This window comes from Brachyistius frenatus, unplaced genomic scaffold (genome assembly GCF_029030835.1).
Source record: "Brachyistius frenatus isolate BFR_SWC_R1_liver_20210118 unplaced genomic scaffold, ASM2903083v1 Contig_334, whole genome shotgun sequence".
In the NCBI taxonomy this organism is placed as follows: Eukaryota; Metazoa; Chordata; class Actinopteri; family Embiotocidae; genus Brachyistius; species Brachyistius frenatus.
Window position 1 is genome coordinate 184,688 of NW_027210933.1, and position 16,392 is coordinate 201,079.

At 42.7% G+C, this 16,392-nt stretch overlaps 1 protein-coding gene across 3 annotated transcripts; it reads right to left on the reverse strand.

Moving 5' to 3' along the window:
- Positions 1-1,024: 1,024 nt before the first annotated feature.
- Positions 1,025-10,451, reverse strand: myb (v-myb avian myeloblastosis viral oncogene homolog). Of its 3 annotated transcripts, XM_069723568.1 has the most exons (16): positions 10,339-10,422; positions 8,104-8,221; positions 7,776-7,847; positions 7,441-7,533; positions 6,347-6,567; positions 5,588-5,816; positions 5,425-5,490; positions 5,184-5,288; positions 4,393-4,656; positions 4,038-4,214; positions 3,680-3,798; positions 3,477-3,591; positions 3,274-3,369; positions 2,869-2,967; positions 2,546-2,629; positions 1,025-2,441 (listed from the first exon to the last, which is right to left on the reverse strand). In XM_069723568.1, exons 1-16 carry the CDS (start codon positions 10,359-10,361, stop codon positions 2,328-2,330), a joined length of 1,995 nt encoding a protein of 664 aa, XP_069579669.1. In that variant the 5' UTR covers positions 10,362-10,422; the 3' UTR covers positions 1,025-2,327. The 3 variants fall into 3 exon arrangements, with proteins under 3 accessions (XP_069579669.1, XP_069579667.1, XP_069579668.1); XM_069723566.1 differs by lacking the exon at positions 4,038-4,214 and having other exon boundaries at positions 1,025-2,438; positions 10,339-10,451; XM_069723567.1 differs by lacking the exon at positions 4,038-4,214.
- Between the last annotated feature and the right edge of the window lie 5,941 nt (positions 10,452-16,392).

The following is a 16,392-nucleotide window of genomic DNA, read 5'->3' on the forward strand; positions in this document are numbered from 1 at the left end:
AAATATCACAGTGTTGACGATTGCCATTTGTGTTTAAGGGTCCCTCTGAGACATCGGCCTGAGATGGGAAACTATATTTGAGGGCAGTGCGGTGGATCAGGGTGATGTGGAGGGGGTGGGGGGTGCAGGTGGCTGCAGGGAGCTGCGGGGGGATGTGAGAACTTGGAGGGGAGGGGGTGTAAATATAGCTCCTGGTCTGAGTGCGGGCCCCATGGCCCACCAGCCCTCACAGGAAAACAAGTCTCCTCAAGAGACTGAATGCGAAGCTCATACTTGTGTGTGTGTGTGTGTGTGTGTGTGTGTGTGTGTGTGTGTGTGTGTGTGTGTGTGTGTGTGTGTGTGTGTGTGTGTGCGTGTGTGTGCGTGCGTGCGCGTGTCTTTGGAGAACAATCAGAGGTGCAGTGTTACATACTGTAATTCTACACACTACAATTTCTCATTCATATTGCTTCCAGTCAACGTGAGCAGCGTTTGTTTAAAGGATGAAATAAAACTTCTGCTTCGTATTCGTATCCGTGGAACATGCGGACGAGCGGCCGGTCCCTCCTCCTCCTCCTCAGAAAAAGAAGCAACGGTTGGAAACATTTGCTTATTTCCCTCGCTGGGTAATAAACTCGCCAGTCACTTTAGTAAATGGCAAATGGAGGGAAAGTTTTACGACACGCTCAACGCAAGTTTACGATAACAAACCTTTGTGTCGGCAAGACTGCGCGTTAATGTGAGCGGGGGAGAGTATTTGAACACCACAGCCTCCACTTAAATTTCAATATTAGCGATAAACTACGGAGTAGATCATTTACTTTAAACAGAGGAGACACTCTCGGCAATAATTATGTGGCTTCGGTGTAATTTCCACCGACGGCACACTGCGGGCTGTTTGTACTGAACGTTTGTACTTTACAGCTTAAACGTATGTAAATGTTGCCGAGCCGACGCCGCGACATCGTCAGCTTAAAGATGCTGAGCGATGTCGCCACGCTGCGAAATAATACCTCTTCAATACCACTGAACACAAGGGTTGTAATTAAAAAAAAACAGCACACTTTATTTACTAGGCAGTATAGAAACGTATAAAAACATGAAAACTTGGCATGTATAAATGCATTTATAAAAAAAATGTTTTAGCTCAAAAGCTAGTATCAAAAAAAAGGCATTCAAACATACAAAACGATTGTCTGCTAAGTGTTTGCCGTGGGCTACCGCAGTAGTAGTAAGAAAACAAAATGCTGATGATTTACAAAACAATATCAAACTATTACAAGAAATGTTTTTAAAAGATGATACAAAAGTTTCGATTGGGCTTTTGTCTGTAGCATAATATAAAATATCAGTGTTTAATACCCTCCATTCTTTAATGGAAAATATGAGTGCAGCTTTGTCGTACTTTTACTGGGTGAAGCTCGTGTTTTCAAACGAAGATCATTTAAGATTTGTAAACGTATTAATATACTCTGCATATATATTTATGTCAACAAATATAGTTGTTTATTTAACGTTTCCCGATGCAGGATACCGTGAAGGCCAGAAATGCATTAAAAATTGAAATGAAAACGCGATTGTTTTGAAATAGAGGTGCCAATTTGGTAATCAGGTAATACTAATAAGGCTGTCCCCCTTGCTGTTGTGTGGAAACATGATAATTCATAGTAAAAAAAAAAAAAAAGATTTTTTTCGAACAGACTCAGCGGTTCTCAGTGTTTACATGGTGGCACAGACCAAACATTTGAAATTCTCAGTAGACCCATTATAGCCTATAAAAAAAAAAAAAAAAAAGAACAAGAAAAATGAAACAGAAGAGTTTCATGAGTGAAATACAGAGGTCAGTTTTGAAATAATTAATATGCCTTTGGATATATGATAATGCTAATAGGGCTTAAATACTTATAATTACAACACTGCTCCATTGGCCAATTGTAAAACAATAACAACAAAGTCATCTTAAAAAAAAAATTAAAAAAAAATAAATTAATCAACTTGTTCTTTATATTAATATCAAAATTCGTAATTACTAATACAGCCCAATGCAAACATAGTTACCGTATCCCATTTATAATACAACATTGATAATAATACACAGACAATACCAAAGGAGATAGAACGTACATTTATAAAAAACCCAAAGCTAATTCTGTATAAAAGATTTCAAAAAGAACAACAACAAAAAAAAAAGTATAGTCTTTGGTTGGTTGAAATCCAACAAGTGTGAGTGTAAAAACACCGGTGGCATGAAGCCTCTCCCAACTGTTGTACCACAACAAATATGAAACCCGCGGCGCCTCGTGCGGCGCAGGCAGTGTCGATGTTTCCAGATGGACGTCCCCGTCCGTCTACATCACCAGCGTCCTCGTAGGGTACGTGTTGATGTACTTGTGGCTCGGTTCCAAAGCTGAAATGTACTCCTCTGTTTTGCCGCAGGTCACCTGCTCCCAGGAGCTGAGCTGCTGTTGGCGGGAGAGAAAGAGGACGGTGAGTTTCTGGGGTCGACGCGCGACGCCGAGCCGTTTACGTGAACGGTACAGAAGTACGTTACAAAACGTGCGCTCACCTGTAGTGGGCTGTTCACGCCTCTGTGAGGAAGGTGGTAGGTTTTGTGTCCGTCCTCCCTCAGTAATGAGCTAGTGAGTAGGTCCTGAATAAAAAAAAAAAAAAATGCAAAAGCCTACGTCAACAACGACATGGAGCTGATTTATATGGTCACCGTCCCATCCAATAGTACAATAGTGCTGAGAGTGGCACAGGGAGAAGTGGCAGGAACGTCCTCCGTGTATTCCGAAGCGTAAAATAAGGTAAATGTGCAATTTAAGGCGAAGATTGAGGTGTGAGTCGTCAAGGATGGATTTACGTTGGTCAGGTCAAAGGTCAACTTACAGGTACTTCCTGGGCCGGGCCGTTGGGGGAGAAGAGCTGCGTGTGAAGTTCCTGTCCTTCCCACTGCATGCACGGGCTTCTCTCGCATGGGGACTCCACCTACGACCAAAAACGCATCGAGGTCATTCAACGCGCAGAATTATGAAGGTTCACACAAATTCGGCTGCATCTAATAGCCACAAACAATCCTCCTGATTCCTCCTGACTGCAGAGGCTCCCAAGTATTCCTTAAGTGGTTGAAGAACGTGTTGCAAAACTGAAAAAAAAAACCTCGTATCGTTTGCCCGCATTCGCTACTGCGACTGCGAAATGAAAGTAGACTCCGCTTTTCACCCTCCCTGTTTCTTTCTCAACAGACAGACTAAAACTTCAGATGTCAGTCTGCTCACGTTGAGCGTAAAGTACCTCTTGTTTTATCTTCTTGAGAGGAGGCTGCTCAATGGCACACTCCATCGGCTCCTGCTTGATGGACTCAACCATCTGCTGCTCCAAAGTGGTGTTCTGGAAAAGACACAAGTCTCCAAGTGAGTCCCGAGGACGCCATCACATGCACAACGGTCGTCGAAATGGCAGATTCAAGACTCGAAGATATGTGTTCGTTGTCTCACCAGTAGTTTGAGAGGTCCATACTTGGCCTCCTGAAGGGCCAGGGTTGATCTGAACGGCGTGGGGGTACGAGGCGTTGAGTCCAGGATTGATCGTCGGATGTTTGGTGTTCGGAACCTGAGAAAGAACAAAATAATGGCTGTTTGGAAAGCGTCCGATGTGACAAATCTGCATCAATAAACCGACGAGAGACAAAGACACTCACATTTCATTTTCTTTCTGGGGCCTGACGGAGTGGTTGATCAGAGGCTTGGAGTCCACAGGCGAGCTCATTGGTAAACTGTCGTTGTCAGAGTGTTCTGGGCTCATAGACTGGTTGAGAAGCTACGGAACAAAAGAAAGAAAAACATTTAATGAAAGAGGCTCGACAGGTTGAGTTTGAGGCAGCAACAATCTGGCAGATCACGGCAACACAGATATGGAGAGGACAGGAGCAAGGAGGATGAGTTATAGTTAAAACAACAGGAGAAACACTAGTTCTGAATGGTTGGTCGTCGATGTCATCGGATGGCAGGCTGATGATTGGATGGATTCTGACCACACTCGGCTATTTTTTTAACTACCTGTGAGGGTGAAAAGGGCAGATTTCTGACTGGTGAAGGCTTGGGAGTTGAGCAGATGAAACCAGCCCATGCTCCGCGAGCTGTTCTTGAGCCCTGATTGGACAAGACCCTGTCTGTTTTGGGAATGCTCCTATCCGAGAACCGACTGGTAACGGCCTCGCCCACTGAGGAGAGGCTCTGGGAAAAGGGCGGGAAAATATGGGTCAAGGCCCGCTCGTGGGTAAAATCTACGCTTCTAATTTTCTACTTTTTGCTGTGGCTACAGCTGGTCATGGGCTCAAAAAAACAACAACAACAAAAAAACAGAGCCCACTAAGGACAACCTGAAAACATAAATTGCAATGCAGATACTCACCAAATCGATGACAGATTCCATGAACTCTGGCATTGTATTTGAGAACGACGGACCGGTGTGATGGCTGTTGCTGTTGTTGTTGTTATTGCTGTTGCCATTATTGCTGTGGGCGCGAGTCGCAGAGGCGCTCTCCTCGGGTAGGCAGCTCTGGTCGAGAGGCAGGGCCGGTGCGGCTGTCTGGTGGTGGGGTACCGACATGGCCACGCTGTCCGAGCTGTTCGTCAAGGAGCTCGGGCCGACCCAGCTTGAATAGGACAAATTCATCTGGAGGAGGAGGTTGGGGGGGGGGTGAAGGCCAGAAATAACCGTCAGAATATTCATCTAAAAACACGAGAGTAAAGCAGGGTGAGCGGAAGGGCAAGAGAAGAGGTGCAAACATTTGGGCCAAAAAGAAAAGAGAAGAGTAAAGAAGAGTGACAGAATTATTGAGTAGAAGGTTGCACAAGGGTCACACACACACACACACACACACACACACACACACACACACACACACACACACACACACACACACACACACACACACACACACACACACACACACACACACACACACACACACACACACACACACACACACACACACACACACACAGGATGGTGATAAGGTCCTATTTCATCACTTTTGCAGAAACAGACCCCCCAGATGTTTCCTCCTCCTTATTCACACAAGCACACACCAATGTCCTTAAAGTCAGTGTCAAAAACACGGGCACATAAATTGTGCTGTCACAATTTCATGTCAGAGCTCGCCCAAACCCAGACACAGAAGCACACACGTTGTGACTCACTGGTAGTGATGGCTGGCCCCTCAGCTCATTTTCTGTTGACATGAGCAGCAGTTCGATCTCTTTCACCCTCTGTTCCTTCTCAGGGTCTTCCTCACTATAGTGTCTCTGAGAGAAGAGAGAGCGCACGTTAGCGTTCATTTAATCCGGTTCAGCTTTTCTGTCTTGCAACAACTGCTGTCGTCTGCGTGTAGCGAGCGTCTGAAATGAGATTTTATTTGTTTATTTTTTTATTTTTTTTTACCTGTATAGCAGCGGTTCCATGTTGGGGGTTCAAGATGTTCAAATGCGAAGCCATGGTGAAGGGAACCTGGCAACCAATCAGAAACACGTCCACGTAAATGAGTGAATCTCCTGCGAGTACGTAATCCACGTCGTTCAGTCTCCCTGCGGACATCGCAACTTACTCTGTGTGTGTCGGATATGTAGGTGTAGTTGAGCAGCGACACGGGAGGCAGCTGTGCGTGGCTGGGCGAGTGGTGGGCAAAACCCATGATGTGATTGGCGGCCTTGCCGTAGCCCTGGCTGATGGCGAGTGAGGAGTTGCCGTTCTTCGCCTGGTTCTGGAGGTAACCCTCTTGTTCCACCTTTCGCCTCATGGTGGAGTTCCAGTGGTTCTTTATAGCGTTGTCAGTCCTGCAAGTCACGAGTGTCACGTGTTAATTTAGAGGTTATGTGACGCAGGACAAATGTTCACACGCTCGTGACACCGTGACGCGACAGCCCGGACAGCATCATCAATACAGGCGCGCGCACACACACACACACACACACACACACACACACACACACACACACACACACACACACACACACACACACACACACACACACACACAGACTTACGCATGCGCACTATTGATGAGGTTATCAGAACAAAGCAATGACAGTAATCTCAAACTGACGTCTTCTTTGTTCATTCTGCTCCGAACACTTTCTCTATTCAGACAACCTTCTCCTAAAATTGCCTTTTAACCTTCTTTTTTTCCCCTCTGCGTACAAACATTTTCTCTCCTGCCGTGCGCGCTCACTTCATTGTCATCCTTTCTTCTAGGTATTCTCTGTTTTAGCCTCTCAACCGCAACATTGCGCAGCTAACCAACAAGGACTCAGTGATTCATGGAGCTCATCTTTTCCTCCCTCTCTTCTTCACTCTCTGGTCTCACCTGCCAGGGAGCAGCTTAGCGATCTCCGCCCAGCGGTTGCCCAGCTTCTCATGTGCCTGGTAGATGATCCTGTCCTCCTCCTCGGTCCACGATGTCTTCTTAACCTCTGGGTTCAGGTGGTTGTGCCAGCGCTCGCGGCACTGCTTGCCGATTCGCCCCTTCAGGTGTTTGGCGATCACCGACCAGCGCTTGGCGCCGTACTTCTGGACCAGCTCGATCACCTGGGGAGGGGGGGGAGGGAGAGGGGAGGGGGGAGTAGGGGGGAGGGGAGGGAGGGGGTTGAGTTTGTGGGGAAAGAGGAAAGGCGAAGAGAGGAGGAAGAAGAAGGAGCGTTGAAAAGGAAGTGAATGGTTGTAGATGGGCACGCAGAAAGAGGAAGGAAGGAGTAATAACAGGGAGGAGAGGGAGAAGTAGAGGCATACAAAGACAACAGGCAAAGAGGAAGAAGAATAGACCAAACAAAAGAGAGAGAGATATGACATGAGAAAATTGTTATGAAGAAAAATCTCAGACGCTCACACATTATTACTGAACGCTTCCTTCCTTCTCTCTTTTTCTTTATCTTTTAACTAGAAAAAGGTGATTGGGAACACCTGCTGGTGAGCAGTGAGGGAGTTTCCAGTGGAACGTTAGCCGCTCCGCTAATCATTAGTGACATCTGGGTGGAAATATAACTCCTTCGGATTAGCTTGAACAAATACTTCACAGGTTGTAAGACACTCGAACATGGTAAAGGTTGTGTAACGGCACCTTTTTGGGAAACTAAAAATGTGCAACATCTGTCAGGGAGTTGCTACAGAGTAGTTGCTTTAATCAGACAGGAACATCAAGTCTTTTTTTTTTTTTTAACCTGAGTGCCTGTTTCTTGCGAGTGGTATCCATCTATGTTCACTAATGCAACAAAGCCATCGCGGCGACAGGGGTCATCATTGATCGCTCTCCGGGCAGAAAGATGTACCTATTAGAGTGTTTTAACTCATGTAACGTCTTTCTAAATGTGAAGCGCCTACTGTGCAAAATACAATACAAAGTCAAGTTTATCTTGCATTGCTATTCACAGTTTCTCATGTGGCCTTTTAAGAGTGTGTCCTTACCCTCTGGTCCTCCTCTTTGGTCCAAGGTCCTTTAATGAGTTCTGGGTTGAGGACCTTCTGCCACCTGTGTTGGCACTGCACATCTGTACGATTCTGGTCGGTGTGGAAGCAAAACACGTTTTGTTATCATCCTTACGTTACAGGAAGTTTATGAACCTGCAGCTGTGAATTAGAAGGACCTCGGCACTGTACAAGAAATAGCAGAAATAACATCACACCTGGCTTGTTACCACGAGACTGTGCTACGCACTGTTGTTTATGTCTAGCTCTGTTTCTGTGTCCCTGTTTGTGTTTTCGGACATATGCATGTATTTACGCAAAGTCCAGCTACTTACAGTTAACAGGCTTGCGATAACTTTCCAGTCTTCTGATCCATGAAGTTCAACAAGTTTCTTTAACTTCTCATCCTGGAACAAAAAAAACAAAAACAAAATACATGTTTGTCAGATATTTAAGATGTCACTGCAAAAACACCATCCCAAGCAATTTCAATTTAGCATAATGCTCAGTGAATAGGTTCATATCAGATGATAAAAAGTAGGATTCAAGTTCCTGGGGAGTGATCTTAGCTGAGGTGATTTCTATTTTACATGTAAACAGTGTTACATATTTTGTATTGAGCCCCAGGTTTTGAACAGTTCAGACACATGTCGGTGTGCGTACCTCTTCTCGTGTCCAGCGTGTTTTTCCGAGGTGGCGTTTCCCCGCCTTGACCAGTGATCCGTCGTAATCATGTTCATACATCTCGGTTTCCTCCTCATCCTCCTCACTACTGTAAACACTGCAGACACACACAGAGAAAGCAAAGTTTAAAAAAAAAATGAGGTGGACCCTGTGTGAAAAAGATAAAAAAGGTCAATAATAAACTACTCCCTAATCATCTCTTTGCAGAGCGTATATAGAACTCATCCCACTCTTTTACTCATCAGGTGTCAACACAGACAGAAAACCAGTCATTCTTGAAGGTTTGGGTGCAGGCTTTTAGCCAAGACACCCACAAGGGGAGTGAGAACGAAAGAAAGAGAAAGAGAGAGAAAGAACAGCCACTTGGAGGAAGGGAGGGAGGGAGGATGAACAGGTTCCAGTGTTTTTGGTTTCCACAGATACTGGGATTGGCACATGTGATCATAATTTTATGACCCCGGCCTGTTCAGACCTGCAGTGGCATTGTGCAGCACAGCCATTGCATGCATGCACACACACACACACACACACACACACACACACACACGCACACACACACACACACGCACGCACGCACGCACGCACGCACGCACGCACGCACGCACGCACGCACGCACGCACGCACGCACACACTACAATGATACTAAGTAGTTAACCAATCACAATGTAGAGATCGAACAACGTAGAAGCCAGGTAGGGTACTGTGGAGTTGTACAGAGCAACAGGTGAACAGGAGCCCCACTGTGTTTGTGTGTGTGTGTGTGTGTGTGTGTGTGTGTGTGTGTGTGTGTGTGTGTGTGTGTGTGTGTGTGTGTGTGTGTGTGTGTGTGTGTGTGTGTGTGTGTGTGCAAGTGCAAGTGCGTGTACAATGGTCTTCTATATTTGTTTTCCCACTTACTAAAATGGATTCATGACAAAGAAGAGAATTATGCAACTAAACTGATGTACCGCAGACATTTATCTTTAAAATAAAAACACCTAATAAAATAATAAATTTAGGTCAAATGTTCTATTTCAAGCATTAAAAAAAATCCACATGCAATTAAAAACGAAAAAAAGAAAAAAAAAAAGACGAATAAAACAAATGTAAATATATTTTGTACACAATCAAACAAAAGAGAAGGACCACATAATTTACCATTCATGCTGAAAATGTTCAATAAACTCAAAGCTGCTTCATGAAATAGGTCCATTTGTTCAATCATAGGGATGGTTTTGTTCGGATTTCTTCTGGTTATCGGTGTGAAACCACGAATAAACCAACAACACGCACTAAAATCAATGGCTAGTAAAAACTCGACTTAGAACTTGACACGGCAGCTTAACGTCAGTAACCAGATCTTTTTCAGGGTAACGTGGTGCAGATCAATGCTATTAAGAAAAAAAAAAAAACCCAAAAACCCCCAGTGAGAGTGATCGTGAATGAAGGCTCATGTTGTGGCGACTTGGGAGATATACAACATTTTAACCTGTTCTCGAGACAAGTGCAGAGGACGATGTGATAGCGCAGTAAAGTTTACAGAATAACAGTGAGAGCCCCTCGCCTTCAGAGATGCTGTGAAAGTTACATCAAAGCGGGTATGAAATGACCTTTATATCAGCTTGACTTGTCTAAACTACCCGATCTGCAGGTAAGCGAAAAATGAAAGCATCAGTCTGAGTGGCTGACTTGGGTTATGGTCACCAGAACGCGATGCAACGGAATAGAAACATTTTCCAAACCTTTGAAGTAAATTCGGGCTCTGAAGTTGCCTGTAGCGTTTAGACAGAAATAGATACATTGTTTTTTTTTTTTTTTAATTTTGTATTTAGTATCTAAAAACCCTCGCTGTTACTCGCACCGTGTTGCGCACAGCGTGGCATTAAAGCGCGCGCGCGCATGAGTGCGTGCGACTGACAGCAGCGCACATGCCAGATGACCACCACCTGTCATTGGCGCGAGCGAAACACCTGCACTCGTTTTTAACGGCCAAGAAAACAAAACGATCACAAACACAAAAAGAGCACAAAATGTAAATAAATAAATGACACACCGATAAGGTTCTTGCCGATAAGATGCACCCGTCTCCACTCAACCTCGCGCGGTGTATAACAGAAATAATGGTCAACATGGTAAGAAAACAATAACTACGCATTTATAAGCCGAACACATACACACACAAAAATAACTAAGCCCCCCAAAAAAGTTAGAGTCCTTATTCTGTTTAAGCTTACCTGTTTCTCGGCCGCCGAGTCATGTTAAAGTCTGGACAGCGGCTTGCAGGTTGCTGAGCACGTACTTTCGCTGTCTGTGCTGAGTTTGTTCTCCCGGCGAGGAGGCAGGTTGACATTAATTTAAACTGCAGCAGCCTCCACTACTGCTCCTCCCTTCCTTCGCATCCCGGTAAATTTGGCGCTCCTGGCCAATGCGCCATACTGCGCATGCCCTTAGGAGTGTACTTCACTTGCAATCCGACTTCTCCGTGTTACAATTTGATCTAACGGATAAGTCCGTTAAAAGAGTTTTTAATGGATATCGAGAAGCGTTTTAAACTACAAGGAAACTTGCAGATATTAAAAAATAAAATAAAAATACATTATGCTGTTTAACTGAGAGAACCCAGTAGTGTTTAAACCAAAATCGCTTTTGCACTACTTAACAAAACCGTCATAGAATTACATGATAAAACACAAAAATAACACTAGATAATATACTGAAAACTAAAAACGAGAAAGCTGAAAGCTGTAGGGATAATTTTGGTGTCTCAAGGACTGTACTGCACAGGTCGAATGAGTGCCAAGTAGATGTGTTCGAGATTTACGAAGTGTTATTGAACTCACCACACTGCTGCACAAGGCTTGTCAGAGGCGCGTTTTGCCCCGCCGTCCGCGCTAAACGCTGTATTGGTCAACAATTTTCGTGACCTCCTTCTCTGGCGAAAAGGAGAAGGAAACCAATGTGTCTGGACGACGTAAACAATAGGAATATGTTTTTGAAAGTGAAGCTACAATTCCTTTCAGTGCTACCTGTTTGTAGGGTGTCTGCTGGCTGCCTGTGCTACAGATGTTTCCCAGTGATAAAACATGCCACAAAACCGATAAAATGAGCTTTGTGCTCGCAAACATAAATAAAGAAAATTGGTAGAACTGAAGCTTTTTATGGGACTTTACTGCACATAACTCACAGGACAACTGCCTTAAAAGCAGAGGCTTAGAGTTTATTGAGTTCCTGTTATTGGATTTATGCAAAATAATCTACAGCAGCAAGTTCAGCCTGTTTTTCAGCAACCCTCTTTTATAATAACATCATGCTCCTTTCTTACTTATATTGCATAACATTATTTTGTATTAAGACTCGTCCTGTATTAGGATTATTTTGTTTTGGGTGAGTTCTCTATTCTCTGCACCAGGGCTGCCTTCGCTCAACCATTCATTTCAGTCTGGAGGAGGAGGAAGGGGGTGGGTGACTAATGCTTTATTTGTATAAATGTGTCTTCTCATTGTATTAGTTCCTCCATACGCGACCGTATTGTCCTGCTCACTTGTAATTACCATCAGCCCAGGCCAGCCTATTGTCCCAGGGCAGTCATCATAATAGTGGGCTGATACAGGGCTACACACATGTGCGTACACACATGGCCATGGACTGAAAATTTCACTATTTGATGCAACAGCACATACTGTAGTGCTCAGTGAGGTGAAGCACTTACAAATACTCTGATTTGTAGGATTGGACATGGGTTAAATGAAGTGTAACACGAAAGATATTTTTAAACTTATCACATGTACCTCATCAGTCATTACTTAGAGATAAAAACAGCCAGGTTACACATTTGTAACATCACAAATACATTTGTGTTAACTTTAATTGCCATTACATCTAATTACAGGCCTGTGGTCAAATGTACCAGATGGTTACCTGGTTGCAATGTAGGCTTCAAAACTTATACACACCTGTGTACACAATTCTTTGTCGCAGTCATTTTTGCCTAGAGGAGGTGTATTTCTAATCTATTCAAATCAAACTTTAATTATATAGCAGCTATCATGCAAGATTGCAATACAAAATGCCCCACATAAAAAGAAAAGTAGGTGAATAAAAGAGACACAGCACAAAAAGTCATTCAAACATCAACAAAACCGAGTCTTTACATATTTTTTACATCATTTTTAGAAAAAGGAAACAAAGCAAACTGGTTCAGACTCCATGTATAAACAACCATTAAATTGTATGTCGTAAGGATGTGTCTCAAGCTGTTTGCTGCACAAGCCCCAAATATGTGTTTTCCCTCGAGGGTAGTATTAAAAACTACATGTTGTTATCTGAAACCAAATTGAAAGAAGGGAGCCAGGGTATGCAAAGTCTCCTACAGTAGGTTGAGCAGGAAGCCTGAGACCCATTGACTCTTTAGCTGCATACATTTGCATGGGCACGATTGGACAGGTTAAGGGCAGGTATTGTTGTTCGCTGCCCCCTTTGCAAAGCATTGTGTGCACAGGTTGGTTCATTTGAATGATTTTAATGATGGCTCCTGGGCCTGAGGTATCATCCTACCAGGCTTTCAAATCCAGTGTTGGGAAGGCCAAACACAAGTGCATTGTTAGTTGTTTGTGCATGTGTAAGAGTGTTTGCGACTATGTAAAGGCGTGCATTGGGGAAGGGCTGATCCTAAGTCAAACAAGTGGAGAAAGTGATTCTGTATGGTTATGTGGCTTAATATGTTCACTGTTAATACATGTATGTAAACATCATTATTGTTGTACAAACCAGCAAGAATTTGTCAGGATTTTTGAGTTCATAATTTTTAAACCAATCTTTTATCACAAATACATGCTTATAAATAGATACAATCTAAAAAAAATACATCAAAACCTTTTAAAATAAAATTTATATTAATATAACTTTAGGAGTTCAGTCTTGATCATGCTTTAAGTTTACAACTTTCTACTTCAGGGATGTCTTTCTGTATTGACTTTAGTTGTTTGGACTACCTCTCAAAGTTGGCCAAGGGTGTACGTTTTGCATTTTCCCTGGGGATGAGTTCCACTGAAAGACTCTTTCCTTTGATGCCCTTGGTAGATTATGGAAAGCATTACCTCATACCCACGGCCAACTTTTAGGATGGACTTCACCCCCTCATCCACATGCACAAAGGCTTTGTCGCTACAATTACACCAGGATTAATCTGTTTACGAATTTACATGCTGTTGTCGACGGATTTGCAGTCTTTTGCTTTCACTTGTCTCCATAGATAACACTGTCGTCCATTTGTTACCAACCATTATGTGTAGCACGTCGAATTGAGTGGAATTCAATTACATAAAAAAATGTGATGGATGCAAACCATGAATTCTTTTGCTAATAAATAATACAATTTATACATTCTTTAAACAAAGCACCCATCCACTGATCCCCTCATTCTTCTAGCAATCTGTGCATCCATCTGTTCAATCCATCTAATCGGCTCGACATTAATTCTCTGAGAGCCTTCTCGCCTGCTGCTGATTCATTGATCAGGCTTTCTGTGAACTCTGTGGCGTCGGCAACACAAATTTGACGAGAGAGTGCTTAAAAGACATTCAAAGGACACAAATGTTCCAATCCTGTGTAAAGGTGTGAAAAATAACATTTTGTTGCATCTTAAATGCATATTCAGCTCATCTCGATATTTGACTGCACAAAGGCAGCTGAAAGACTGAAAACAGTGAATGCTAAAAAAAAACCCCCAAAAAACAACAACAACAACAACAACAACAAAAATTGCTATCGCACTGTACTAAAGACCTGATTTGGTTAAAGCTTTTGCTGTGTTTTCTTTGCCAGGTCTGTGTTTTTTGAACCACAGAAGGTTACGCAAGACAAGAGCTGCAAAAACTTTTGTCATTTTAATGTCAAGACTGCATGTCTCTTCACTTTGGCAATATGTTCCATTTCCATTTCATATCAGGTGCTGTTTGGTTTTAAAATGCCCTAGAAACATTTTTAGTGATGCAAAGGAAGAGTTCCCTCTGTCACCTGTGTGACCCTGGAAACTGAGCTTTGTCTGTTTATTTGTATGCATGTATTCCATGTGTGCATGTGCAGTTGTTTATTTTGACATGTAGATGTGCAACTAAGACTTCAAAACACAGGAAGTGGAATTTTAGAAGGGAAACCTCCACCCACTCAGAGACCCACGTGCACACGCACACATATAGTCACACTCGTAAACAAATCCACATACAAACTTTGCACACAATAAAATACTTAACTCTTTGACTCCCCTCCTGATATGAATATCCCCCTCCTGTTCTCACTCACCTATGTCAATTAAATCTGCTCTTCATCAAACTGCCAGTTGCAATATGAGCCATTCATTGTGAAAAGGTCTTTACAATTACCTAAGCAGAAATCTTTCTTTATTCTGTTCTATTTTTAGTTTGGGGAGACACACCAAACCTCATATTTCATTTCCCCATGCAGATGTGCAAGTGTATATTTCACCTGCATCACCGGAGTATCAGATTGTTGTTTGACATTTTCATCATTGAGATGAGCTCAAGAAGAAGCCTAAAAGAAGAAGTGTCTGAAAAACAAAAAAACATGCATACCTCCACACACATATTTGTGACTATGAAGGGCATCTTGCAGACCAATTGACAGATACACAAGTGCGTACAGATGCTTGTAAAAGCACAAACACAAGTACACACATCTCATTTCTTTCCTCTTTGTGGTAGACAGGCTATAGGTTTCTTGTGGTGCAAACAAAGATAGGAGGAAAAAATTATGTCACTTTTTTGGGCGTGTTTGTGCGAGGTGTTGAGTGTGGGCTCAGATGGGTTGGTCTTTAACCATAGGGCATAACCTTTGATAAAAAAATGGTTTAGACATTCACACCCCAACATCATAAGTGAAAGTTGTATTTCAAGCAAGAAGACTCTCATGTTTTATCTGTGCACTGTTCATGACCTCTTAACTGATATCATTTTTTAAGGTAGTGCAGAGAGGAAAAAGCTCTTAACCCTTTTGTTGGTGTTCATTTGTCATATTGTGCTTTCTCTTTCTCATTAACGAGAATTAATCATTGATATAAGTGTTAAATAGTGGTCATCAAAAAAACAAAAAACAGACGATCACTCGTGTCCTAAAAATACTTAAGTGTCCACCTTGACAACCTTCTTTGCTGAAAAACACACATTAATTCCTTGTGCAAAAGGCTGCAGCAGTGTGGAGCGAGCAGCCAGTTCATGCTGATGTTCTATTGGGAAACACTGGAGAGCATCATTAGTTAGGGAATTACAGCATTAGAGAAACACACGAGAAACAGGGTCACCAATGTGAACAAAACGGCTATGAAGATAGAGGAGGAAAAACTACGGCTCATACAGAGCCGGGGCAATCAAGCAGTCATGATAGCAACAACAACAAAAAAAATCATTGCGGACCCTCTCACATCCCCCTCTTTTCTAAACACAAACCACTTGCAGCTTTTCAGCTTCTGTCAAGCTGTGTAACTCTATGCAACTGAATCAATGTGCAACACAATACACAGGCACTTTAGGACTTGGGAATTAGAGTCAAATGTATGGTCATATGTCTCTTTTAGGTTTCCAGGATCATCAGGAGAAATTATTCTTGTGTTTATCATGTTCTTTTTATGAAAAGCAACAAATCCTAACATTGGGTCCAAGACATATTTCCCCTCATGGGAAAAAAAAGAAGAAAAAAAGTTTGAGAGTAAACTTTATTTTCTCTACTCGACTATAGGTCATATGCAACCATATTTATCACCTTTATTATTTACATCACCGCAGCCATCATCATCACCTTGATGAGGGTCGCTGGGTTTTTCAAGAACAGGACTAGTGACTTATTCTGCCATAAAACCTTAACTGTTGCTTAAGTTCAGACCCTAATGCCCCGACTCACTGTTTAACTACAAACTTGCCCAGATCACTTTTCTGCTCTGAAGACTTACCATGATGCCCCTAATAACTGCTGATACCTGTGTATAGTATTTTGGTCTCAGGTTATTCCCCTGCAGTCATTCCGATGGTACGGCACGTGTTTTAGTTCAACTGCTGATGAATAGCAGCTCCGCAAACATAAACTGACTGATAGTCAGTTTGTCTTTCTTAAACAGCGTGCACATTGCTAAGCTTGTTTAAGTGATCTGATTTTTCCAAGCCGCGTTGCAGCAACCGGAAATTACGTCAGCAAAAACAAATAACTTTGTTTTTATTTTTATTTATTTTTTTACTTTATTGACTTGATTATTCAGCAAAAAAAAAAAAAGACGCAGATAC